Here is a 25,329-nt window from a genome sequence, read left to right on the forward strand (position 1 = left end):
CCCTTTCTTTGACTAGGAAAGGGAACTCCCTGACCCCTTGCGCTTCCCAGGTGAGGCAATGCCTCGCCCTGCTTCGGCTCGCGCACGGTGCGCGCACCCACTGGCTTGAGCCCACTGTCTGGCACTCCCTAGTGAGATGAACCCGGTACCTCAGATGGAAATGCAGAAATCACCCGTCTTCTGCGTCGCTCACGCTGGGAGCTGTAGACCGGAGCTGTTCCTATTCCCTTCCATTGAATTTTATCATTCATTCATTCATTTATTATTTTTGAGATAGGGTCTTGCTCTATTGCCCATACTGGAGGGCAGTGGCATGATCATGGCTCACTGCAGCCTTGACTTCTGGGCTCAAGTGGTCTTCCTTCAGCCTGCCTAGTAGCTGGAACTACAGGCATGCTATCACGCCCAGCCTTTTTTTTTCTTTCTTTCTTTTTTTTTTTTTTAAACGTAGAGAGGTTCTTCCTAAATTGCCTGGGCTGATCTTGAGCTCCTAAGCTCAGATGATCCTTCTTTCTCAGCCTCCAAATTGCTGGGATTACAAGTGTGAGCCGCCGTACCCGGAATTAAAATATTTAAAAAGAAATTGTACCAGTAGTTCATAAACCCTTCAGGCTATAGAGGAGGAAGGAATACTTCCCAACTCCTTTTGTGAGGCGAGTAACAAGACCAACATAAGAGAAAGACAGCACAAGAAAACTATAGACCAGTAAGTATCCTTCATGAATATAAACACAAAAATTTTTAAAGATACATTAAGCTATTCAGCAACACCCACAAAACATTATACGCCATAACCTATTGGTGTTTATTGTAAGAATGAAAGGTTGCTTTTCTATCTGGGAATCAGTTAGTCTTAGATACCATATAATAGAATAAAGGAAGAAAACTCATTATAATTTCAGTAGATGCAGGAAGACTTTTGACAAACTACAACATCCATTTGTGATAAAACTGACAAAGGCTGTCTATGAAAAACCAATAGCCAACAAAATATGTAATAGTGAAGGAGTGCATGCTTCCTCCTGAGATTGGGAACAAGGCCAGAGAGCCTGAAAAAATAAACAAAAATAAATAAAAGGCAACTAAATTTTTTACTATTAAAATTTTTTTCTTATTCTTTTTTCTGTTTTACAGGATTTTAATGTAACTTCTTATTCCTTTACGCTGTGCATCTTGTTCTCTTTTCCTTTCTAATGTTTCCAGTGATAGTCTATAATTACTCAATGGCTTTACAATATGCACAAAATACTTTCAAAAATAACAATACCAGTATTATTACATAGAATAATGACAGCTAGATGAAGTTTAAATTTTTCATTTTAGCTATAATTTTCTTAGTACATGCCATCTAAGGATATACAGTCAAATTTTGTGTTCCAAAATCATTTGATGTAGTTTTTTCTTGATGTGTGGTTATTACACCAATTAGTAGTGCTTATTTAATTTTCAAATTTTAGAAATTTTGTTTTTTCTTTTGACTCAATTTTCATTTTGAACATGTACGATATTTACATGACTAAAATCAAAGCTATATAATGAGCTGCAATTCAGAGGATCTTCCTTCCATCTCGGGCCCTTCTCTTGTTCCTCTTTTGCCCCATCACCTTCCTATCTCTTCCACTTGTGTCTTGTACAGATCTCGCCCTATCAGCATATAGAAATCTTCCTCATTCTTTGTCTTAAAAAATTAGTGTTTAATTCTTCATTGCAAAGAAGTATCATAGTATTTTAAAGTAGCCCTTTGCCAATAGACTTCTGGGTTCAGTCTTTTGCTGTTAAACATAATGCCACAGGGAAGCCAGATGCAGTGGCTTACACCTGTAATCCCAGTGCTTTGGGAGGCTGAGGCAGGAGGATCACTTGAGCCCAGGAGTTTGAGACCAGCCTGAGCAATGTAGCAGAACCCCATCATTACAAAAAATATTTTAAAATAATAATAATAATGCTGTTGTGAATAGCCTTGTGTTTATATCATCTTGTATTTGCCTGTGTATCTTTGGGGTAGATTCCTAAATGCAGATGAAAAGGTAAGTACATTTGTAATTTTGCCAGGTATCTCTGTATTGCTTCTTTTGGGGCTGTATTATTTGCATTCCTCCCTTATTTGTAATATACTAGTGTATCTGTTTCACCACTGTCTGGCCAACATTGTGAAACATTCAGATTTTTTCCAATTTATAGGTGAGAAAGGGTTTCCCTTTGTTACCTTAATTTTTCTTTTATTATGAGTAAAGTCAGGCATATTTTTATATATTTAATTTGCATTTTTCAGTGAATCATCTGTGGGCCCATTTTTAACATTAGGTCTTTGCTCTTTTTATTTTGCTTCTCCTTACTGTCTTAGCTTTTTAGGTAAGAGTCAGATGTTTTATGTGCATCTCTACTGTGCTTGCTAGTGGAAAGCTCCTCAAGAGAAAATGAGCCTAGGATGGTGCCTGTGTTATTCCTTTCAGGCTGCTATAGCAGAATAGCACAGAGTGGGTGGCCTATAAAACAACAGAAATGTATTTCTCATGGTTCTGGAGGCTGGGAAGTCCAAGAACGTGCTGCCAGTTGATGGAGTGTCTAATGATAGCCTGCTTGCCTGCTTTATAGGCAGCACCTTCTCTCTGAGTCATCCATGGTAGAAGAGGCAAAGAACTCTCTAGGGCCTCTTTTTTTTTTTTTTTTTGGTGACGGAGTTTCTCTATTGTTGCCCAGGCAGGAGTACAATGGTGCGATCTCAGCTCACTGCAACCTCTGCCTCCTGAGTTCAAGCAATTCTCCTGCCTCAGCCTCCTGAGTAGCTGGGTTTACAGGCATTTGCCACCATGCCTGGCTAATTTTTGTATTTTTAGTAGAGACGGGGTTTCGCCATGTTGGCCAGGCTGGTCTCAAACTCCTGACCTCAGGTGATCCACACGCTCCGACTCCTGATCTCAGGTGATCCACCCGCCTCGGCCTCCCAAAGTGCTGGGATTACAGGCATGAGCCACTGCACCCGGCCTCTGGGACCTCTTATATAAGGGCACTGATCACCTCCCAACAGCCTTACCTCCTAATACAATCACACTGGGGATCAGGATTTCAACATAGGAATTTGGGGAGTCTTAAACATTCAGTCCATTATAGTACCCAAATAAACTTTGCAAATCCTGTGTGGCATCTAGTAGTGTCCTATAGTCTTTTTATGACTGAGTTACTTTCTGAATCTAGTATTTTTGACCTGGTTATCTAACTTCATGGCATCAGAATTTTAATGGCCATTTAGTCTTAACCCTCTTATTTTTACAGATGAAGATACTAACTCTGCATTCTTAATTTATAGATTTATAGACAAAACTTTATAGATGATTATTCAAATATATTATTTTCAGGTGAGAAAATAAAGGACCAGATAGACAGGTATATTTCTGTTTGGGAAATAGCAATGGTGGTTCACTGGTAGGGAGAAACTAGAATTTTAAAATCATAACTTCTGAATTTTTTTTTTTTTTTTTTTTGAGACGGAGTCTCACTCTGTTGCCAGGCTGGAGTGCAGTGGTGCGACGGCTCACTGCACCCTCCGCCTCCCGTGTTCAAGCGTTTCTCCTGCCTCAGCCTCCAGAGTAGCTGGGACTAGAGGCGCACACCACCACGCCCAGCTAATTTTTGTATTCACCATACAGGGTTTCACCATACTGGCCAGGGTGGTCTCGATCTCCTGACCTCGTGATCTGCCAGCCTCGGCCTCCCAAAGTGCTGGGATTACAGGCGTGAGCCACCACGCCCAGCCAACTTCTGAGTTTTATATCCTAGAAATGTGTCTATTTTTAGGCTTGAGATTCTTCCAGAGCCTTCCAGATGTTCTTTAAGCAAGACCAGATTTGAAAGTAAATGAAACATTCTTCTTTTTAATGCCCATGTTTGATTTGAAGATTTTGGGGAGTGGATAAAAGTAGTATGGTTCATGTGCAAATGCTTTTTGTGTTTTGTGGATTTTGCTTATATATAGTCCTTAAAGTTATTTTTGTAATTTGTAATCACTGGTGTTTACTTTGCCTGTTATGTAGTAGGCACTCATAAAGTTCCTCTTCAAAGCAGGGATGTTCATATAATTTTATCTTGTTTTCTTAGGGGTTCATGTGTCACACAAGTAGGCCTTCTGGAAAGCGTGTATGAAATGTTCAGGAAGGATGACCCCCGCCTAAGTTTCACACGCCAGTCCTTTGTGGACCGCTCCCTCCTCACTCTGCTGTGGCACTGTAGCCTGGATGCTTTGAGAGAATTCTTCAGCACAATTGTGGTGGATGCCATTGATGTGTTGAAGTCCAGATTTACAAAGGTATCCTACGCCTTAAATCAGTAATAAGAAGTGAGCAGCCTACTTGACTGGTGTGCTTAGACACTGCTGTGTGCTCAGTCACATGGCCTCTGCTGTTCAAGGAGTGTGCCACATAACAGTCTGTGGCTACATGGGATCTGCCTTTATTTCCTGTGGCTTCTGTAACAACTTAACGCAAATTTGAATATTCTCTTACACTTCTGGAGGCCAGAAGTCCAGAATCAGTTTCACTGGGCTGACATCACAGTGTTGTCAGGGCCACGCTCACTCTGGGAACTCAGGGAAGAGCTGTTCCTGGCAGTCCTGGGGGCTGCCAGCATTGCTTGGCTTGTGCTGGTTTCACCCTGGTCTCTTCCTCCCTGGTCACATTTCCATTTCCTGTCTATCTAATCTCCCTATGCATCCTTCTTACAAGGTTGCCTGTGATTTCATTTATGGCCTACCCACCTGTACAATCCAAAATAATCTCCTCATCACAAGGCCCTTAACTAAATTTTGTCTACAAAGTCCTTTTTTGCCACATGAGGAGGTAGGTTTCAGGGATGAGGGCATCTTTTGGATACTTTTTGTGGGGCGAGGGCAGGATGTATCACTCAGCCTCCCTCAGAATCCTGTTGGGAAATACTATGAATACCCAGATGCCGCATTGTTAATGCAGACTTCAAAATAGCTGAGAATTTTGGATTTTCACCTGTTGTTCCCATGTCTTCAGTAAGATTTTGTGCAAACATTTTCTACCCTTGGCTCACTATTTGGATGTCACACATTATTTCCTGCTTCACCAGTGTAACATATCAATGCTTATATTCGTGTTCTAGACCTGGACAATTGCATGCTTTCTTATTGAAGTGATTTAGCATTTTTGACTGTTAAAATTCTGTCTGTCTAAAGGATATTAAGTATTAAATTTGATATATTCTATAAGATATATTTCATGTTTAATAAGACCAAAGATAATTATTTGTTACCTTTTTGAAGCTAAATGAATCTACCTTTGATACTCAAATCACCAAGAAGATGGGCTACTATAAGATTCTAGACGTGATGTATTCTCGCCTTCCCAAAGATGATGTTCATGCCAAGGAATCAAAAATTAATCAAGTTTTCCATGGCTCGTGTATTACAGAAGGAAATGAACTTACAAAGACACTGATTAAGTAAGATTTTACTTAATTTTGGATTCTATTTTGTTTATCAATGCTTTGGGTACATACATTTTTATGTATGTATATAGTGTGAATAAATATTTTATTTAGATACTGAGCTTTTATAGTTTTCTTCTTATAAACCACTTAGGTGAACTTTAATTAGGGTGTTAATTTAGGGTGTATTGGATAACAGTTGTTTTATCTTGTACTAATATTTTACAAATAATAAAACCTTTTCCTCTTACTGTTCTTTTCCTACTGTTTTTCCCCTTGAATAGCTTGATATATTTTTAGTGCTGTGATTTTCAGTAACAAAAGATTTAGAGTATTTTATTTTTTCTGAGATTTGAAATTAAAGGCATAGTAAATATTTTTTAACAGGCATTCTAAACAATACAAAAGTAATCAAATGTATTTTCTCTAAAACGTCTTTTAATGGAGTTCTCCTCCTAGTAAATATTGAACACAGACTTTTGCCGTATCACATTTTGCATCACCAAACAAATTCATTATTATCCTCCTCTTACTTGGTGCTGTCTTACCTCATCAGTGAATGATGTCACCGTTCAGTCATGACTAGGCTGTTGTCTGTCCTCCTTGCTTCCTTCCCTCTCTTATTGCACTTGATGCCGTTGCGTCACTGACCACTGTGTTGCAAGATCCATGTATATATGCTGCCCTTGCTGTGAGATGGGTGACATGTTCCTTTTCATATTCCCAGTGCCCAATACTCTGCCTGGCACAAGCCTGACCCTCGAGAAAGGCTGAATGGCATTAGGTCCTGTTGTCTGGCATTGTTGGGCTTGAGCAGTGATTGCCATGTTGTGTGAATTGATTTGTCACATGGATCTCCCTGCAGATTGTGCTACGATGCATTTACAGAGAACATGGCAGGAGAGAATCAGCTGCTGGAGAGGAGAAGACTTTACCATTGTGCAGCATACAACTGCGCCATATCTGTCATCTGCTGTGTCTTCAATGAGTTAAAATTTTACCAAGGTTTTCTGTTTAGTGAAAAACCAGAAAAGGTAGGCCACTCCTAAGGTGTGCACTATTGTTATTGTAGGAGTTCAAAAGTTAGATTATATCAGTTAAACTTATAATTTGTACCATCTTATAGTAAAGATGTGGTTCGTTTAATTCTGCATAGGTATATTTAAAGCTGGAGTGCTTTTCCATGAGCTATTACATAGCATTAATTCTAAAGTAACATCGATTATGAGGATCTTCACCATTCAGCTATTTTTATATGATTCTTTGTATTCACAGAACTTGCTTATTTTTGAAAATCTGATCGACCTGAAGCGCCGCTATAATTTTCCTGTAGAAGTTGAGGTGAGTGAAATTTTCAATGTTCTAAGTTAAAAAAAAACTTATCAAGTGCTCACAAAGAAAACCATATTATGTCAAACACGTTAAGTTGCCAATATTCAAGTCGGCTTTCAACAAAAACTGGTGGTTTCATGTGGTTTCTATAAAATCTGGCAATTGTAGCTTCAGATACAATCTCAGGCAACTACAAAATTTGTCAGAACTTGATTTCATCTCTTGACATGTGTAGGAAAGACGGTGCCAGTAAAAGGAAGTGTTAGGACATATCCCAGAAGTTGTTTTCTGAGTGAATTGCTCCAGTCAAAGAAGTTGAGATCCTTACTGTGGCCTTGCTTGGGCAACGTGGCAGGATCATGGAAAAGTCATGGGTTAACTGGAAGACTTGCCCTGGCAGATGGGACAAGGTTTGTTTTAGCCAAGCTCAGATTGACATGCCAGCCTCAGCAGTTGGGCAGTTGGTGAGAATGTGGTGGTTGCTGCCTTCAGCACCCATTGGAAATGGGAAGGTGGGCAGAGAGCTGAGCTCATCCACCATGGCGTGCACTTTCCCCACACAGCTGCTGACCTCCACCATGTCTTAGTGCTTCACCACTACATGTGAATGCTGATCCTGCCTTGTACTTCTTCTGAACAAGACTAGGATTGTTTTCTAGGCGTATGTTCAAAGAACTAAAAAACAACAAAATTAGCACCAGTGTATTAAGCGTGTAGACACATGCTGTATGTTACTTCTATATTTTACAACAATTACAGGCACTATGATATATCATAACTAGATTTGAATAAATTGAGGTTCAGAGATAAATAGAATTTATCGGCAGTCCAGGCATAAGAGCTTGGTACACACTGTACGCAGTGAGCTGTACCAGAGCTGAGATGGAGGTTAAGTGCCTGGGCCGAGTTCTGTGGGAATCTGCAGGAAGGGCTTTCCTTAAGGGACACTCACTAGTCTCTTTTTGAGGTTATTTTTGAGTGCTTTTAAATTTGTTTTGTTTTGTTTAAAAATTTATAATTTTTATTTTGCCAGATTGCTACTAAAACAGAAAAAGTATCACTGTTATTATAAAATGTTTTACATTGTTTATTTGTTCTTCCCAATAGGTTCCTATGGAAAGAAAGAAAAAGTACATTGAAATTAGGAAAGAAGCCAGAGAAGCAGCAAATGGGGATTCAGGTAGGATGTTTTCAAAATCATGAGAAAGGATTCAAATCGATGGGTTATTTTGTTTTGTTTTGTTCTAAGACAAATAGAGGAGTAAAGTATTTTTTATGTAAATAGAAAATACTTTAAGTACCCTAAAACATTGAAATTGACTTTGAAAAAGTATTTTAAGTGGCAAATGGAATTATATTTTGAAAGAAATGTACTTAGCTAAACTTAGCTGCATAGAAAGGTCTCAGAGTGGCCAGACAGGGCTCAGATATGTTACACTTTTTTAAAAATACAAAATTAGCTTGGTGTCTTATTGTTTGCATATGGATTGTGTTTGTATGTTGTTTAGATACATTCAGAAGTCTACATTAGAATACAAGTCCTTTCCAGCCACTCTTCTGTGCCCAACCTCACTGTGGGTTCCCATCTCCGGCAGGACAGAGCTGCTCAAGGCCCCTGACCTGCCGACTCCCTCCCCTGCAGCCCTTCTTACTGCTCACTCCAGCATATGGCTCTTGCCTGTGCCTTGTAGGCGCCAGGCCTGCTTTTGCCCTAGGTCGTGTGCACTTGCAGTTTCCTCTAATACCCTCAACCCCAGGTATCAGCATACCTCATGACATTTTGTTTAATGTCAACCCCTGAAGTAGACTCTTCCTGGCCTCCCTATTTAAAATTAGTCCACTATCCCTCTATATGCTCCTTGTTTTTGTTTTTTGCTTAATTTTTCCTGATAGCTTTATCATCATTTCTTGATATGAGAATAAAATTTGGACCAGTTTTCTAAATCTCTTAGGTGTTTTGGATTAGCTACTTTTCAGTGGTATTTCTTCCCACATTTTTGTTAGACTTAATGGGCAAAATGTACATCATCAAAATTTTAAATGCAAAGAAAATTTGTTAATCATATGCAAAATTGGACCAGTGTAACAATTTCCTTGTCTATGACAGAATAACTGCTTGATAACAACAAAAAGAAAATGAGGTCTTTTCCCCATTTCTTTTTTGCTTTCTTAATCTGGATAATATGTTAATAATCACTGGCTTGATGAAAACCTTAGATTAAAATATGCTTTAATTTTCATATCATTTGAATTTAGAGAAATACATTTCTTACTAATTATGTTTGAATACATGTAATTTTCTCCTTTTTTATATTTCAGATGGTCCTTCCTATATGTCTTCCCTGTCATATTTGGCAGACAGTACCCTGAGTGAGGAAATGAGTCAATTTGATTTCTCAACCGGAGTTCAGAGCTATTCATACAGCTCCCAAGACCCTAGACCTGCCACTGGTCGTTTTCGGAGACGGGTGATCACATTTCACATACTAAAAGAATATTGTCAATGTTTGTGAAGAAAGGGGGTCACAGCTATGCCTTGCTGTTACTACAGGAAGCCAGTTCTCTGTCCATTGACAACCCTCGGAGTATAGAGTTAATTTGGAGAATTTTCCAAGATCTAATTCCTAGCCTTTTATTCTGTAGACTCAGCAGTCAGATATCATCAGCACAGTAGGAGGTCAGGGGTCAACATAGCAAAGATGCTCTGACCTGAGGTGCACTCCCGGGGAGTCACCATACAGACGGTTCAGGGGGTCACATAGCAGAGACATCTGACCTGAGGAGCCACCCTGAGGAGTGACCATAGATGGGGGTCAGGGGTCAGTGTAACAGAGACATCTGACCTCAGGAGCCACCCTGTGGAATGACTGGGCAGACGGGACAGGGGGACTATGTACTTGGGATGCAAGGAAGACATGAAATCCTTCTTATCTGTTAATTGTACAGTGAGTGTATTTGATATTAGTACCAGATTATCAGTATTACCTAAGTGTTTGTTATATGCTGTTGCCCCAGAAAGAGCCTCCCACATCCACTGCCTTGTCCACTGAATGTTAACTGTACCCTCTGCTCTCCTGGGCCCTCCCTTTTTCAGGAGCAGCGGGACCCCACGGTGCATGATGATGTGCTGGAGCTGGAGATGGACGAGCTCAATCGGCATGAGTGCATGGCGCCCCTGACGGCCCTGGTGAAGCACATGCACAGAAGCCTGGGCCTGCCTCAAGGAGAAGAGGTGCTTTTCCCACTCATCTTACCTGTTAATACTATATTCATTGGTGTCATATTGAGAATGAACATTTAATATTGAAAACAAAACCAAACTGCTTATCAAATAAATGTGATTTTTTTTTTTTGTTCATGTCTTACTTTGTCCTTGTTTTCCCATAATATCAAAATGTATCATTATTTTATTCCACGTTTTAAGGTAATTTTGAATGTTTTATTTTAGGATTCAGTGCCAAGAGATCTTCCTTCTTGGATGAAATTCCTCCATGGCAAACTGGGAAATCCAATAGTACCATTAAATATCCGTCTCTTCTTAGCCAAGCTTGTTATTAATACAGAAGAGGTAAGTAATTGATTATTTCTTTATTCTTTGAATAGATTCTGTAAGTCTGTTTATTCAATTCTATGAATGAATCAATTGCAATTCTATGAATATACTTAAAAACACACACAAAAAAGGAAACTATAAAGGGGCAGAGCATGACATTTTTGTTCTCTGATTAGCCACCCAATATTTATCTACTTGTTCATCACCATTCTTTTATCGTTTTTAACATATGTAAATTCACCTCTCGTGAGTTGGAAGTGGTCTTTGTATAAAGTACATGTAGCTGCTTTCTTACGGCTGCCAACGTTCTTTCCTTATAGTAGAAAAAAAAAAGCGGGGGGTGGAGCGGGGGAGAAAATATTCCTGTTAACTCTATATGAAAAACAGCTGACTCTTAGGCAATTGCTGAGTTTGTGAGGTAGGAGCATCTTGGAGTCCATTTTGGAAAGGCCTTTGAGCTAGACGTGGTGAAGTGCAGTGAGAGTTTGCACTAGGCAGGGAAGGAGTAGCATAGCATGGGTGGTCCCTGGGTGAGCCAAGCAGGTCTGCACTGACTGCCTGGGCTGTGGGAGTGTGGTCTGGACCAGAGCCAGGCCAGGCCATCCAGAGCTATGCAGAGGGTTGGGCTCATTCATTGAGCACCAGGGAACCACTAAGGGCACTAAGTGGTGGGGTGACACCATCCACTTGGCTCCGTAGGAGGTCATTCTGGGCAGCTCTGCAGACATGGCGAGTCTGTCAGGAGGTCCCTGACAGGCTGCTCTAGGGCTGCAGCAGCACCTTCTTTCCTCGGGGCTCACTTGATTCTTCACACCCTGGGCACATGGTCTCAGGGTGCCATACTGGGGGGACTCAGACAGCCGTGGCCTGAGATCAAGCTGCTGGCAGGGTTGGTTCCTTCGAGAGCTATGAGAGAGCCTGGTCCAGGCTACTCCCAGCATCCGGCAGCCTCAAGCACTATGTGGTGTGTCAGAGGCATTCTCCCTGTGTCTTCACCTCATCTTCCCCCTTGTATCTGTCTCTGTGTCCTGATTTCCTCTTTTAATAAGGACACCAGTCATATTTGATTAGGGCCCACACTAATGCGTTGACTTTAACGTGCTTACCTCGCTTTTGGCTTTAGGTCCAGTCATAGTATAAAATTTTAGCTGATGGAAGATACAGTCTTGTATTAATATTTTGGCAATTTAAGACCATTCTTTGATGTTTGACTTTTACATCCTCTTGTAGGTCTTTCGCCCTTACGCGAAGCACTGGCTTAGCCCCTTGCTGCAGCTGGCTGCTTCTGAAAACAATGGAGGAGAAGGAATTCACTACATGGTGGTTGAGATAGTGGCCACTATTCTTTCATGGACAGGCTTGGCCACTCCAACAGTAAGGATTGATGCATCTTTTATGTTAATATATTATCCTTTGCCAATAGCCTATAGAGCCTATGACACATAATTCAGGTCCCTCTCACTGACTGTGCTATGGTTTTCAGCATTTGTTGCTACATTGCTGGTGTGCTCCTAAACCAAGTGGCCTCAGCCTGCTTTGGTTTTGTTTTGTTTCCTTTGCCTTTGGTAATTCGTCTGACCTTGCTTTTATTATGAAGCTGTCAGGTGTTTGTTTTGTTTTGTTTGCTGCCTTTACTTGCCTTAGAAATGAGATTGCAAATTTATTAAAACTATGTGTAAACTGAATGTCAACCAACCCTGAATGGGAGGCTCTGAGGACTTCTGCCCTGAAGTCCCTGGATTTTGGCATTTGTGCCAGCTTCTCTACTCCCAGAGTATTGACTAATACCAGTAATGGCAAGATTAGGGCTAAAGCAGTAGCTGCCAGATGATAACACCATGTTATGTTGAGGCAAATGCAGTACCCACCAGTGTAGACGTGCGTGTGTGTGTTGGTGCTTTGCCTACTCATTTAAAACTGTGGACACTGACAGCATACAAACGTTTTCATGTGAGGAGATGGTAAGAACAGTCTGTATTAAATATAATATACACATGCGGGGCCAGGCATGATGGCTCACACCTGTAATCCCAGCACTTCGGGAGACCAAGGCAGGCAGATCACTTAAGGTCAGGAGTTTGAGACCAGCCTGGCCAACATGGTGAAACCTTATCTGTACTAAAAAAATGCAAAAATTAACTGGACGTGGTGCCGCATGTCTATAATCCTAGCTATTCGGGAGGCTGAGGCAGGAGAATTGCTTAAACCCGGGAGGCGGAGGTTGTGGTGAGCTGAAATGGCACTACTGTGCTCCAGCCTGGGCGACAGAGTGAGACTACGTTCCCCCAGCTCCACCACCACCCCCCCCCCCCCCCCCCCACAAAAAAATACATGGAGCTTTCTCATACACTTGTCTCTGGATGTACCTATCTCATTTGTTTCACAGTTAACCAAATTTAGATTTCTTTGTCTTAGTGTTAATGAAATACTTTGTTTTCTGCTTAATAAAATGAAAAAATTAAGAGGGGTTCAGTTTAACAAGGGTCCATTGAAAGAGATTGATGTAGCTGTCAGCGGCTCAGCTGAACTCAAGAGAGTGGAACTGCCGGGCTCGGGGTAGCTGAATAAAGCAACAGAAAGGTTGCCATGAAGCTTTTACTCACTCTGGAGTCATGGGAGTGAGAGGCTAACACTGGAGGGAGACTCCCCTTGTTCTGTTTGCCCCTAGAGTGGTGCACTGCTCAGCAGCCAGATGGATTAGCACAGACAAGGTCCGTCTCACCATTGAGAGGCCCTGAACAGGAGGCTCTGTAGTTTTATGGGGAAGAGCTGAGTCAGAAAGCACTGGATACTGCGTCGGAGTGGGGAAAGCGCCTTCATGCTGCTCCCCTGCCCTGCAGGCGACCCCTGTCCAGGGCCTCAGATAAAGGGTCCTAGGCATGGAGGCTCCAGGGAGGAAGGCAGAGGTGCATGCATGGGGCATGGCGGCTAGCAGCCTGCACCCTGGACGGCAACTCTGAGATTGCAGCGCCGGCGGTGCCTGGTCCTCTTGCCAGGTCAGCCTTTGTTGTTACCTGTTTCTGAAAAATCACAGGGCTTTCAACAGGAGCCGGACTCCTGTAAAATGCCAGATTTCTTTTATAAATGAACTTGAGTTAAAAAATGCTTTCCAGAATGGAATGCCGCATATTAATACAGAATTTCTGTACCTTTTCAGGGGGTCCCTAAAGATGAAGTGTTAGCAAATCGATTGCTTAATTTCCTAATGAAACATGTCTTTCATCCAAAAAGAGCTGTGTTTAGACACAACCTTGAAATTATAAAGACCCTTGTCGAGTGCTGGAAGGATTGTTTATCCATCCCTTATAGGTATGTTTACTGGTTTTTGCAGTATTGTTCAGAAATTTAGGTTAAAATGTAGTGTGTCGTAAATGATGATTAGAGTGAAATTTAATTACATGAAATGATAGGAGGAAGAAAATAATTTATTGTTACTAATAAAACCACAGCCTCCAGAGTGTGGCACCAGATGCGTGTCTCGCACCCTCCAGTGGCCCTGCCCTCCGCCTCGGCTTGCCTCTGATGTCCCCACGCTGGGGAGGGGCAGGTACTACCTTCCATTGGCCCATGGGGTAGAGGGTGGTGGGAGGTAGGTAGGATTTGTGTGTAATTCCTTTTTTTGTAGCCTGAGGCAAGCTAAAACTTTCAAAAAGTTTTGCTATCAACTAAGGGAGAATTTAGGCAAATAATTAAAATATGAGGGTGATAAAATTGCCAGTGTTACAAAGCTGGAGGAACCTGGATGTGAACAGGAGGTGTTAGCAAGCAGGGATATTGGATATGGGAAAAGAAAAAGAAAGCATTTCTGTAAAGTCAAAGCTAGACCTGGGGAAGAAACAGAAATAAAGAAAAAGCATTTCTTACCCTGAAGATTAGCTTTAGAACATTCTGTATTTGGCCGGGCACGGTGGCTCACGCCTGTAATCCCAGCTCTTTGGGAGGCCGAGGCGGGCGGATTACGAGGTCAGGAGATCGAGACCATCCTGGCTAACACAGTGAAACCCCGTCTCTACTAAAAAAATACAAAAAATTAGCCAGGTGTGGTGGCGGGCGCCTGTAGTCCCAGCTGCTTGGGAGGCTGAGGCAGGAGAATGGCGTGAACCCAGGGGGCAGAGCTTGCAGCAAGCCGAGATCACGCCAACTGCACTCCAGCCTGGGCGACAAAGCGAGACTCCAAGACTCCGTCTCAGTCACGCCACTGCACTCCAGCCTGGGCGAGAGTGAGACTCTGTCTCAAAAAAATAAAATTCTGTGTTTGTCTTCCTGCTTCTTATTTGATTATGCAACAGTCTCAATTTTCTCCTTTGTGCTTATGTTTCAGGTTAATATTTGAAAAGTTTTCCGGTAAAGATCCTAATTCTAAAGACAACTCAGTAGGGATTCAATTGCTAGGCATCGTGATGGCCAATGACCTGCCTCCCTATGACCCACAGTGTGGCATCCAGAGTAGCGAGTACGTGTTTGCTTGATTATTTTTTAGGTCACGTCTACCCAAACTGGATTGACAGACTTCAGTATGGTGCAGTTTTGATCATTTTAAGGACCAGACCCATGCTACAAATGTTTCTGGGCCAGGCACGGTGGCTCATGCCTGTAATTCTAACACGTTTGAGAGGCCAAGGCAGGAGGATTGCTTGAGTCCAGGAGTTCGAGACCAGCCTGGACAGCATAGCAAGACCGCATCTATACCAAAAAAATTCTTGTCTACCTAAATTTAGGAAGATGGATTTAGATTTTTTTGGAAGAAATGTTTGGGGCAAATGAGAAATGTAGGTGTTTAAAACAGTGTAATTTTTTCATATCCATGCTGGCAGGTGAGAGGTGTTAAGTGTTTCTTATTTTCTAAACTGATATTCTGAACATTTATCCCCAAAAGTAATGCAGGCCCCTCGGAAGGCTTTGTTCTGGGCTCTCTGACGGTGAGGGCTGGTAGACGCTGGGCTGCACCATCCCGCCTGGGAGCTAGGGCAGCTGGGTGTGACATGTCAAGACAAGAGGCCTCAGAAAGATGGTTCCGGGACATCATAAAAGGAGCAGGACATCTTTGTCCTGCTCCTGAGGGTTGTGAAGTCAGTGTTGATTCCTGGTCACTCCCTGGGTTTTCACCTGCCCTGCCAAATCACTCTCTCTGTTTGGTCCTCCGTGTTGGCCCCCCAGCACCGTCGGACCAGTTACTGTTGCCAGAGATGACACATGACCTCAGGGCTGAGGCAGCCAGCTTCGCAGCAGCCTCAGTGGGAACTCGGCTCCTTTTAGACAGTCACTGGCTGGGGCTTTGGCTTCTACACTAGGATAACCTTGCAGAGTCCCCTAAGTGCTGACAGTGAATGGGTGGCTCCCTGGGAAGCCTCCTCACACAGACGGCACTGGGAGTATGCTCTTTCTCATTTTATTGTCCTTGTCCTGCTATAGTAGGTGGGTTTTGAAAGGGAGTCAGTGTCCCGTGATCTTGGATAGTAGCTCTTTCTGTCACTGCACCTTTCTGTCTGTTCAGCCTTGTGGGGTGGTCCAGCTGCAGCGGTTCTGCATGATGGGACAGCAGACTGCCCTATGCTTTTCTGGTTATGACCTCGGGCACCCTTATGTACATGCTGATGTGTGCATTTGTGCATGGAATTTGCATCACATTCTATATTTAGATTTCCTCAACTTAGGCTGTCAATATGACATGAGAAGGAAAATTGTCATTTATATTTGTGGAACAACAGAATGGTTTATTTGATGCATATGTCTTTTCTGGGTTTATTGTAGATACTTCCAGGCTTTGGTGAATAATATGTCCTTTGTAAGATATAAAGAAGTGTATGCCGCTGCAGCAGAAGTTCTAGGACTTATACTTCGATATGTTATGGAGAGAAAAAACGTGAGTGTGCTACACAATTTTCAATAAATACCTCTTACTCTATTTTGATTTGTTATGACCCTTGATACTTATATGTTTATTTCTTGTATGGTGTTAGAAACAAAATGGGCATCTGCATTTATTAAAATTTTACTGTTTCTTACTATAATATAGCAAATATAATACTCAGTTTTTTAGAGAGGGCACATGATTTTTAAACACCTTGGAAACTTGGTGAACGTGGAGAGATCAGCAACCGACTTGGTAATGTAAAATCAGGATGAGAGTATTTAACCAGCTTTTATTACTATGAACTTGGTCTCAGGATTTCCTTGTGGAGGAAATTGTCCTGGTAGATAGCTGCTGTCCTCTCCCAGTCCATTCCTCCCCTTGCAGTTTTTGGTGTAGCTGTTGAACAGGGGCAGGGACCTCCCAGGCGACCCTCTCAGTACTGCTGCCTTGCCCACTGGACAGGACTGTGAGATGAGCCTAACTGAACGTTTAAGTGCAGTGCGCTGTTCAGATAAGAGGACTGAATGAAGAAGTAACATGTTCTTTATTGTTTTAAAGTCTTTTTAGAGCTGGGGTCTTGCTCTGTCACCTGGGCTGGAGTGCAGTGGTATAATCATAGTTCACCGCAGCCTTGCACTCCTGGGCTCAAGCCATCCTCCCACCTTAGCCTCCCGAGTAGCTGGGACTACAGGCGTATGCCACCATGCTTGGCTAATTTTTGTATTTTTTGTAGAAACAAGGTTTCGCCATGTTGCCCAAGCAGGGTGGTGGGTTTCAGGGTCATCACTGGGATAAGGTGCTCTGTGGATCCCTGGGGATCTTGCTGCTGCAGAACCTGTCTGGGTGGCCCAGCTGGTCACACCCTGAGGACACTCTTGGCTCCCGTCCTCCTCCTGTGTCAGCCCCCTCTCCCTTTCCTCAGCTGCATTTCCCTGAACACCTCCACAGCTCGGCTTTGGCCTCACTCACTGCTCCCCTGCCTGCCTCGTCCAGCCTCATGGCTTTATGTAGACTGCCTTTATGTTCATGATTCTCAAGTTTGCACCCCCAGCTCAGTTACTCTCCTGAAAGAAAGGACAGAGTAGAGTCCAGGCTATAGTCACTGTCAGGCTGGATGAAGAGAGGCTCAGGAGAAGCCAGGTGGTCCTGAGCAGGCACCAGTGGGCCCAGTGCTGTGATTGGACCCTTGTCCATGTCACCAAGTAAGGATTTGTTTGGATTTAAAATAAAATTAAGATGACCCCTTTGGGAAGATCAAATATTACTTGTAATTCATTTTAGGGATTATCAGCTATTTTTGTAAATAAACAGATTTTTAAAATTCAGTACGACTTTTTTACAAGATGATTCTAACATCCCTAAATATGAGGTTTAAATCTACATAATATGCTTCATTTCCACCATAAATGGAGCAGGTTACAGCAGATCCCCAGGTTTAATCTCTCATGACTTAAATTTCAACTTAAGAATAAAAAGCACTTCTGTTTTACGTATTTTTTTCTGAATATAAAAGTGATACAGATTTATTGTAGAAATTTGGAAAGCAGAGTAAACATAAAGAAGTTGGTAAGAGGCCAGGTGCTGTGGCTTATGCCTATAATCCCAGCACTTTGGGAGGCCAAGGCAGGCGGATCACTTGAGGTCAGGAGTTCAAGACCAGCCTGGCCAACATAGTGTAACCCTGCCTCCACAAAAAATACAAAAATTAGCTGGGCATGGTGGCACACGCCCATAATGCCAGCTACTCGGGAGGCTGAAGCAGGAGAATCCCTTGAACCTGAGAGGCAGAGGTTGGAGTGAGCTGAGATCACACCACTGCACTCCAGCCTGGGCGACAGAGTGAGACTCCATCTCAAAAAAAATAAAAAGAAGTCAGTAAGAGAGGCTCGCACTCTTCCCACGCAATGTCCCTCAGCACCTGTGGCACACAGCTCCACTGTCCTTGGTCTCTGTTATTCATACTGTTTTATAACTTGCTTTCTTTACTTGCTAGATTGTGATCATTTCATTGTGTTGTCGTATTAAATACTTTTAATAAAAAGACATCTGATTAATTGGTAGTGTAATACTATGTGTATTCTATATGGGGTTCATGCCGTTGAAATTTGTGGTTTTGTGTTAAGGGTTTTCCTTAAGATAATTTAAAAATAGCCTCATACTACAGATTTGGTATCTCTATTCCAAAATGCTTGGGACCAGGAGTGTTTCCATTTTCTGGTTTTGCAATATTTTCATGATAGTTTCTGTTTGAGCATCCCTAATTCAAAAATTCAAAATTCAAATGCTCCAGTGAACGTTTTGTTGAGTGTCATGCTGAGGCTCAAAACGTTTTGCATTTTGGAGGATTCTGGATTTTCAGATTTGAGGCGCTCAGTCTGTGTTGAGTTTGCATTGAAAAACTGTTCTGTCTTTGTGCCTTTGAAACGTTGCCTACCCCTCTTTCTGATGTTTGTGAGGAAGGAGGTGAGCCAGGAAGGACAGGAGTGTTTTCCGTTGCTTCCTTCCAGTGGACTCTACTGAGTGCTTCTCTGTGTGGAGGACATTTGAGGACTTTCTGGTTCTAGGGATGCAGTAGGGAACAGGACAGGTCATGTCCCTGCCCTTGGGGAGCTGGCATGTGGGGAGGGGAGACAGATGGTACACAGATGAATATATAACGGGTAGCAACACTTGGTGAAAAGAGGCAGGACGTGAGCAGACAGTACAGTGATGGGGACTGCTGTGTGAATAGAATTGCTTGAAAATTCTAGTCCATGTGAATATTTTTTATCAGAAATCTGAACACCATAAAATATGTCTGAAACAATATTTAGCCATTTACCTTAGCTTCTCAAAGGACTTACTGGTCCTACCAAGTGTTTTGGTGTCAGTAGGAAACACTGATCTTCATTGATCTGACATCTACACGAGCCAGACACCTGGGTGCTCAGCACAGAGCACAGTGATGTGGACTGGCTCACCGAGGTGTAGGAACTCAAGGATCCAGAGCCTAAGGGTGTGCGATGGTCAGTGTAGACCAGCAGACATCCCCAGCACCTACTGTCCCATCATCTACCTTGTAGGTGACAACATTGAGCACCTTTGTTGGGCTCACTTAAATACTCAAGATAAACTTTGCTTTCAGTGCTTAACCTACATTTCCACTTTTGTGTATTTGAAAATAAACTTAATTTTGCAGATACTGGAGGAGTCTCTGTGTGAACTGGTTGCAAAACAATTGAAGCAACATCAGAATACTATGGAGGACAAGTTTATTGTGTGCTTGAACAAAGTGACCAAGAGCTTCCCTCCTCTTGCAGACAGGTATGGGCTGTCCAGGGATCCTGTCGGGGCAGGAGGGTCCTCGGCCCTCCTCTCACCAGTTCCCTTCCCCGCCAGGTTTATGAATGCTGTGTTCTTTCTGCTGCCAAAATTTCATGGAGTGTTGAAAACACTCTGTCTGGAGGTGGTACTTTGTCGTGTGGAGGGAATGACAGAGCTGTACTTCCAGTTAAAGAGCAAGGACTTCGTTCAAGTCATGAGACATAGGTGAGTGAACACTAGCCCTGCTCTTGGGTCCCACTGGCTCATAAAGTGTTAATTTGTTAAGACGTCTCCAACTCAAGAAGAACCTGTGCGTTTCCATGATATGCACATTTGTGAAGTTGGAATCTCTGAAGAAAAGGTGAAGGCACCATAAGAATAGGATATCTGCTGAGGTGGGCCTGCTCTCTGCTCCCTTGGCCTGGCATCTTGGGGAGCCACATCCCAGGGCGTGTTTTTCATCCATAAATGAAGGAGGTGGCCTATGGGGTTACCTTGGCTCTCTTCAGATTTAAAATGTATGCTTTTGAGTTCTGTACCTATTTGCCAGGTGAGACGCTTCTGTTAATGTGTTTAAATTGTTCATTTATTTTCAAAATTGCAACATAACATAAAAGTATATGTTAAAAGAGAAAGCTGCTGATCACTTACATTATATTATTTCCCTGTCCCTGTACTCTTTTCCAGTCTTAGTCTATTAGTCCATATACCTTTTTTTTTTTTCATTTTTTTCAACTTTTATTTTTGAATAAGGAGGTACAAGTGCAGGTTTGTTACGAAGGTATATTGCGTAATGCTGAGGTTTGGTGTACAGATGAATCTGTCACTCAGGTAGTGACCATAGCACCTAGTAGTTAGTTTTTCAACTCTTGCCTCATATCCTCCCTTCCCCTTCTTCTGTTCCCCAGTGTCTGTTGTTCCTGACTTTATGGCTATGTGTACTCAGTGTTTAGCTCCCACATATGAGTAAGTACATGCAGTATTTGCTTTTCTGTTTCTGCACTAGTTCACTTAGGACAGTGGCCTCCAGCTGCATCCATGTTGCTGCAAAGGACATTTCATTTTTTTTATGGCTGCCTAATATTCCATGGTATATATGTACCATTTTCTTTATCCAGTCCACCATTGATGAGCACCTGGGTTGATTCCATGTCTTTGCTGTTGTAAATGGTGCTGTAGTGAACATATGGGTGCATGTGTCTTTTTGGTAGAAAGATTTATTTTCCTTTGCGTATATACCCAGTAATGGGATTGCTGGGTCAAATGATAGTTCAACTCTCACTTCCTTGAGAAGTCTCCAAACTGCTTTCCACAGTGGCTGAACTAATTTACATTCCCACCAACCATGTATAAGTGTTCCTTTTTCTCTGCAGCCTTGCCAATATCTGCCAGATTTTTAACTTTTTAAGAAAACCATTCTGACTGGTGTGAGATGGTATCTCATTTGCATTTCTCTGATGATTTGTGATGATGACTTTTATATATATATATTTGTTGGCCGCTTTTATGTCTTTTGAGAAGTATCCATGTCTTTTGCTCATTTTTTAATGGGGTCACTTTTTACTTGTTGAATTAAGTTTTTTATGGATTCTGGATATTAGACCTTCGTTAGGTGCATAGTTTGTGAATATTTTGAATATTTTCTCCCATTCTATAGGTTGTCTGTTTACCCTCTTGATAGTATCTCTTGCTGCACAGAATCTCTTTAATTTAACTAGGTCCTGCTGGTCAATTTTTGTTTTTGTTGCAGTTTCTTTTTAGAACTTAGTCATAAATTCTTTGCTAAGGCTGATATTGAGAAGGGTATTTCCTAGATTTTCTTCTAGTATTTTTGTAATTTGAGGTCTTACATTGAAGTCTGTAATCCATCTTAATTTTTTTATGTGGTGATAGGCAGGGCTCTAGTTTCATTCTTTTGCATATGGTTAGCCAGTTAGCACCATTTACTGAATGAGGCATCTTTTCCCCACAGCTTATTTTTGTTGACTTTGTCAAAGATCAGATGGTTCGGCTTTATTTCTGGGTTCTCCATTCTGTTCTATTGGTCTGTGTGTCTGTGTTTTTTTGTATTTTGTTTTTTCCCCCGACCAGTACCATGCTGTTTTGATTATTGTATCCCTGTAGTATAGTGAAGTTGGGTAATATGATGTTCTGGCTTTGTTCTTTTTGCTTAGAATTGTTTTGGCTATTCGGGCTCTTTTTTGGTTTCATATGAATTTTAGAATAGCTTTTTCCAATTCTGTGAAAAGTGACATAGGTAGTTTGATAGGAATAGCATTGAATCTGTAGATTGCTTTGGGCAGAATGGCTATTCTAACAATATTGATTCTTCTAATCCGTTTTTTCATTTATTTGTATCATCTCTGATTTCTTTCAGCAGTGTTTTATAGTCCTCCTTGTAGAGATCTTTCACCTCCTTGGTTAGCTGTATTCTTAGGTATTTTATTCTTTTCTTTGCTATTGTAAATAGGCTTACATTCTTGATTTGGATCTCAGCTGTAATGTTATTGGTGTATAGAAATGTTACTGATTTTTGTACATTGATTTTGTATCCTAGAACTTTACTCAAGTCATTTATCAGTTCTAGGAACGTTTTGTCAGAGTCTTTAGGGTTTTCTGGGTTTAGAATCATACCATCAGAGAAGAGGAATAGTTTGATTTATTCTTTTCCTATTTGAATATGTTTTATTTCTTTCTCTTGCTTGATTGTTCTGTGTAGGACTTTGAGTACTGTGTTGAATAGGAGTGATGAGAGTGGGCATCCTTGTCTTTTCCAGTTTTCAAGGGGAATGCTTCCAGTTTTTACCATCATTCAGTATCATGTGGGCTGTGGGTTTGTCATAGATGATTGTTATTATTTTGAGGAATATTCCTTTGATGCCTGGTTTGTTGAGGGTTTTTATCATGCAAGGATGTTGGATTTTTTTCTTTTTCTTTTTCTTTTTTTTTTTTTTTTTTTTGAGGCAGAGTCTCCCTCTGTTACCCAGGCTGGAGTGCAGTGGCGTGACCTCAGCTCACTGCAACCTCTGCCTCCCAGGTTTAAGCGATTCTCCTGCCTCAGCCTCCTGAGTAAGTGAGATTACAGGCACATGCCACCATGCCTGGCTAATTTTTGTATTTTTAGTAGAGACAGGGTTTTATCATGTTGACCAGGCTGGTCTCGAACTCCTGACCTCAAATGATCCATCCGTCTTGGCTTCCCAAAGTGCTAGGATTATAGGCGTGAGCCACTGCGCCTGGCCCAGAATGTCGGATTTTATTGAAAGCTTTTTCTCCATTTATTGAAATGATAATATGGCTTTTGTTTTTAATTCTGTTTATGTGGTGAATCACATTATTGATTTGTGTATGTTGAACCAACCTCGCATTCTAGGAATAAAGCACACTTGATTGTCACGCATTGACTTTTAGTTGTGTTGTTGGATTCAATTTGCTAGTATTTCGTTGAGGATTTTTTCATCTGTGTTCATCAGGGATTTGGCCTGACGTTTTCTTTTTTCATTGTGTCCTGCCAGATTTTGGTATCAGGATGATGCTGGCTTCGTAGAATGAGTCAGGGAGTCCTTCCTCCTTGGTTTTGTGAAATAGTTTCAGTAGGATTCGTACCAGTTCTTTGTATGTCTGGTAGAATTCAGCTGTGAATCCATCTGCCCTGGGTTTTTTGTTTTCTGCTTTTTTGTTTTTGCTTGGTAAGTTTTTTTCGTTATTGATTTAATTTAGGAGCTCCTGATTGGTCTGTTCAGGTTTTTTTTTTGTTGTTGTTGTTGTTGTTTTAATTTCTGGTTCAATCTTGGGAGGTTGTATGTTTCCAGGAATGTATCTATTTCCTCTAGATTTCCTAATTTGCTTACGTAGAGGTGTTCACAGTAGTCTCTGAGGATCTTTTGTATTGCTGTGGGATCAGGTATGATGTTATCTTTGTCATTTCTTATTGTGCTTATTTAGATCTTCTGTCTGTCTCTGTCTCCCTCTATTGATCTAGCTTGTGGTCTATCTCGTTTATTCTTTCAAATAATCAACTTTTGGTTTTGTTGAATCTTTGTGTAGATTTTTGGATCACAATTTTCATTCAATTGCACTCTGGATTTTGGTTATTTCTTTTCTTCTGCTGTCTTTAGGGTTGGTTTGTTTTGTTTTGGTTGGTTTTAAGGTGGAGTCTCACCGTGTTGCCCAGGCTGGAGTGCAGTGGTAGCAATCTCGGCTCACTGCAACCTCCACCTCCCGGGTTCAAGCTATTCTTTTGCCTCAGCCTCTTTCCTGAGTAGCTGGGACTAGAGGTGCACACCACCACGCCTGGCTAATTTTTTTGTATTTTTAGTAGAGACAGGGTTTCACTATGTTGGTCAGGCTGGTCTCAAACTCCTGACCTCAAATGATCCTCCTGCCTCAACCTCCCAAAGTGGGTACAGGCGTCAGCCTCTGCACCCGGACTTGGTTTGTTCTTATTTTTCTAGTTTATATGCGATGTTTGATTATTGATTTGAGGTCTTTCTAGCATTTTGATGTAGGCATTTAGTGTCCCTGTATTCCTTAATTGAAAAAAATTTTTTGATTCTTGCCTTAATTTTGTTGTTTTCTCAATAGTCATTTAGGAGTAGGTTGTTTAATTTTTATGTAATTGTATGGTTTTGAGAGGTCTTGGTATTGATTTCTATTTTTATTGTACTGTGGTCTGAGTGTGTGCTTGGCATGATTTTGAATTTTTTTTTTTAATTTATTGAGGCTTGCTTTATGGCTGAGCATGTGGTTGATCTTAGAGTATGTTCCATGTGCAGATGAGAAGAATGTATATTCTGGTATATTAGGTGGAGTATGCTGTAGATGTATTGGGTCCGATTGTTCAAGTGTTGAGTTTAAGTCCAGAATTTGTTAGTTTTCTGCCTTCCCGATCTGTCTAACACTGTCAGTAGAGTGTTAGTTTCCCACTATTATTGAGTGCCTGTGTAAGTCTCTTCATAGATCTAAAAGAACTTATTTTATGAATCTGGGTGCTCCAAAGTTAGGTACTTATATATGTAGTATCGTTAAGTCTTCTTATTGAATTGAACCCTTTGGCATTATGTAATGCCCTTTTTTGTCCTTTTTAACTATTGTTGGTTTAAAGTTATTTTATCTGATAAAAGAATAGTGACTGCTGCACTTTTTCATTTTCTGTTTTTGTGATAGATCTTTCTCCATCCTTTTACTTTGAGCCTGTGGGTGTTGTTACATGTGAGATGGGTCTCTTGAAGAGAGAAGATAGTTGAGTTTTATTTTTTTAAATCCAACTTGCCACTGCGTGGCTTTTAAGAGGGGCCTTTAGACCATTTACATTCAAGGTTTATATTGATATGTGAGGTTTTGATCCTGCTGTCGTGTTGTTACCTGGTTGTTTTGTAGACTTAACTGTGTAGTTGCTTTATAGTATCTGTGGGCTATGTACTTAAGTATGTTTTTGTGGTAGCAGGTATTGTTCTTCTGTTTCATGTTTAGCACTCCCTTAAGGACCTCTTACAAGACAGGTCTAATAGTAACAAATTCCCTTAATGTTTCCTTGTCTGAAAAGGACTTTATTTTTTCTTTCCTTATGAAACTTAGTTTGGCAGGATATTAAATTCTTGGTTGGAATTTGTTTTCTTCAAGGATGCTGAAAATAGGCCCCAGTCTCTTCTGGTTTTTAAGGTTTCTGCTGAGAGGCCCGCTGGTAGCCTGATGGGGTTCTCTCAGTACGTGAGCTGACCCTTATTTCTAGCTGCCTTTAAAATTTTTTCTTTCACATCGACCTTGGAAAATCTGATGACTATGTGTCTTGGGGATGGTCTTGTATAGTATGTCACAGGGGTTCTCTGAATTTCTTGAATTT

General features: G+C 41.4%; 1 protein-coding gene across 4 annotated transcripts in view; it reads left to right on the forward strand.

Moving 5' to 3' along the window:
• The window catches only part of PRKDC (protein kinase, DNA-activated, catalytic subunit), a 190,783-nt gene that overhangs the window by 96,383 nt on the left and 69,071 nt on the right, over nucleotides 1-25,329 (forward strand). For all 4 annotated transcript variants that reach the window (XM_055349529.2, XM_055349531.2, XM_055349530.2 and 1 more), the window contains exons 41-54: nucleotides 4,096-4,303; nucleotides 5,282-5,460; nucleotides 6,311-6,479; nucleotides 6,721-6,786; nucleotides 7,885-7,957; nucleotides 9,097-9,245; nucleotides 9,872-10,009; nucleotides 10,226-10,345; nucleotides 11,561-11,704; nucleotides 13,488-13,639; nucleotides 14,652-14,783; nucleotides 16,082-16,193; nucleotides 19,363-19,487; nucleotides 19,563-19,712. In XM_055349529.2, coding sequence (XP_055205504.2) covers nucleotides 4,096-4,303; nucleotides 5,282-5,460; nucleotides 6,311-6,479; nucleotides 6,721-6,786; nucleotides 7,885-7,957; nucleotides 9,097-9,245; nucleotides 9,872-10,009; nucleotides 10,226-10,345; nucleotides 11,561-11,704; nucleotides 13,488-13,639; nucleotides 14,652-14,783; nucleotides 16,082-16,193; nucleotides 19,363-19,487; nucleotides 19,563-19,712 — 1,917 coding nt within the window. The remainder of the gene's footprint in view (nucleotides 1-4,095; nucleotides 4,304-5,281; nucleotides 5,461-6,310; nucleotides 6,480-6,720; nucleotides 6,787-7,884; nucleotides 7,958-9,096; nucleotides 9,246-9,871; nucleotides 10,010-10,225; nucleotides 10,346-11,560; nucleotides 11,705-13,487; nucleotides 13,640-14,651; nucleotides 14,784-16,081; nucleotides 16,194-19,362; nucleotides 19,488-19,562; nucleotides 19,713-25,329) is intronic.

Source organism: Gorilla gorilla, chromosome 7 (assembly GCF_029281585.2).
Source record: "Gorilla gorilla gorilla isolate KB3781 chromosome 7, NHGRI_mGorGor1-v2.1_pri, whole genome shotgun sequence".
Lineage (NCBI taxonomy): Eukaryota > Metazoa > Chordata > Mammalia > Primates > Hominidae > Gorilla > Gorilla gorilla.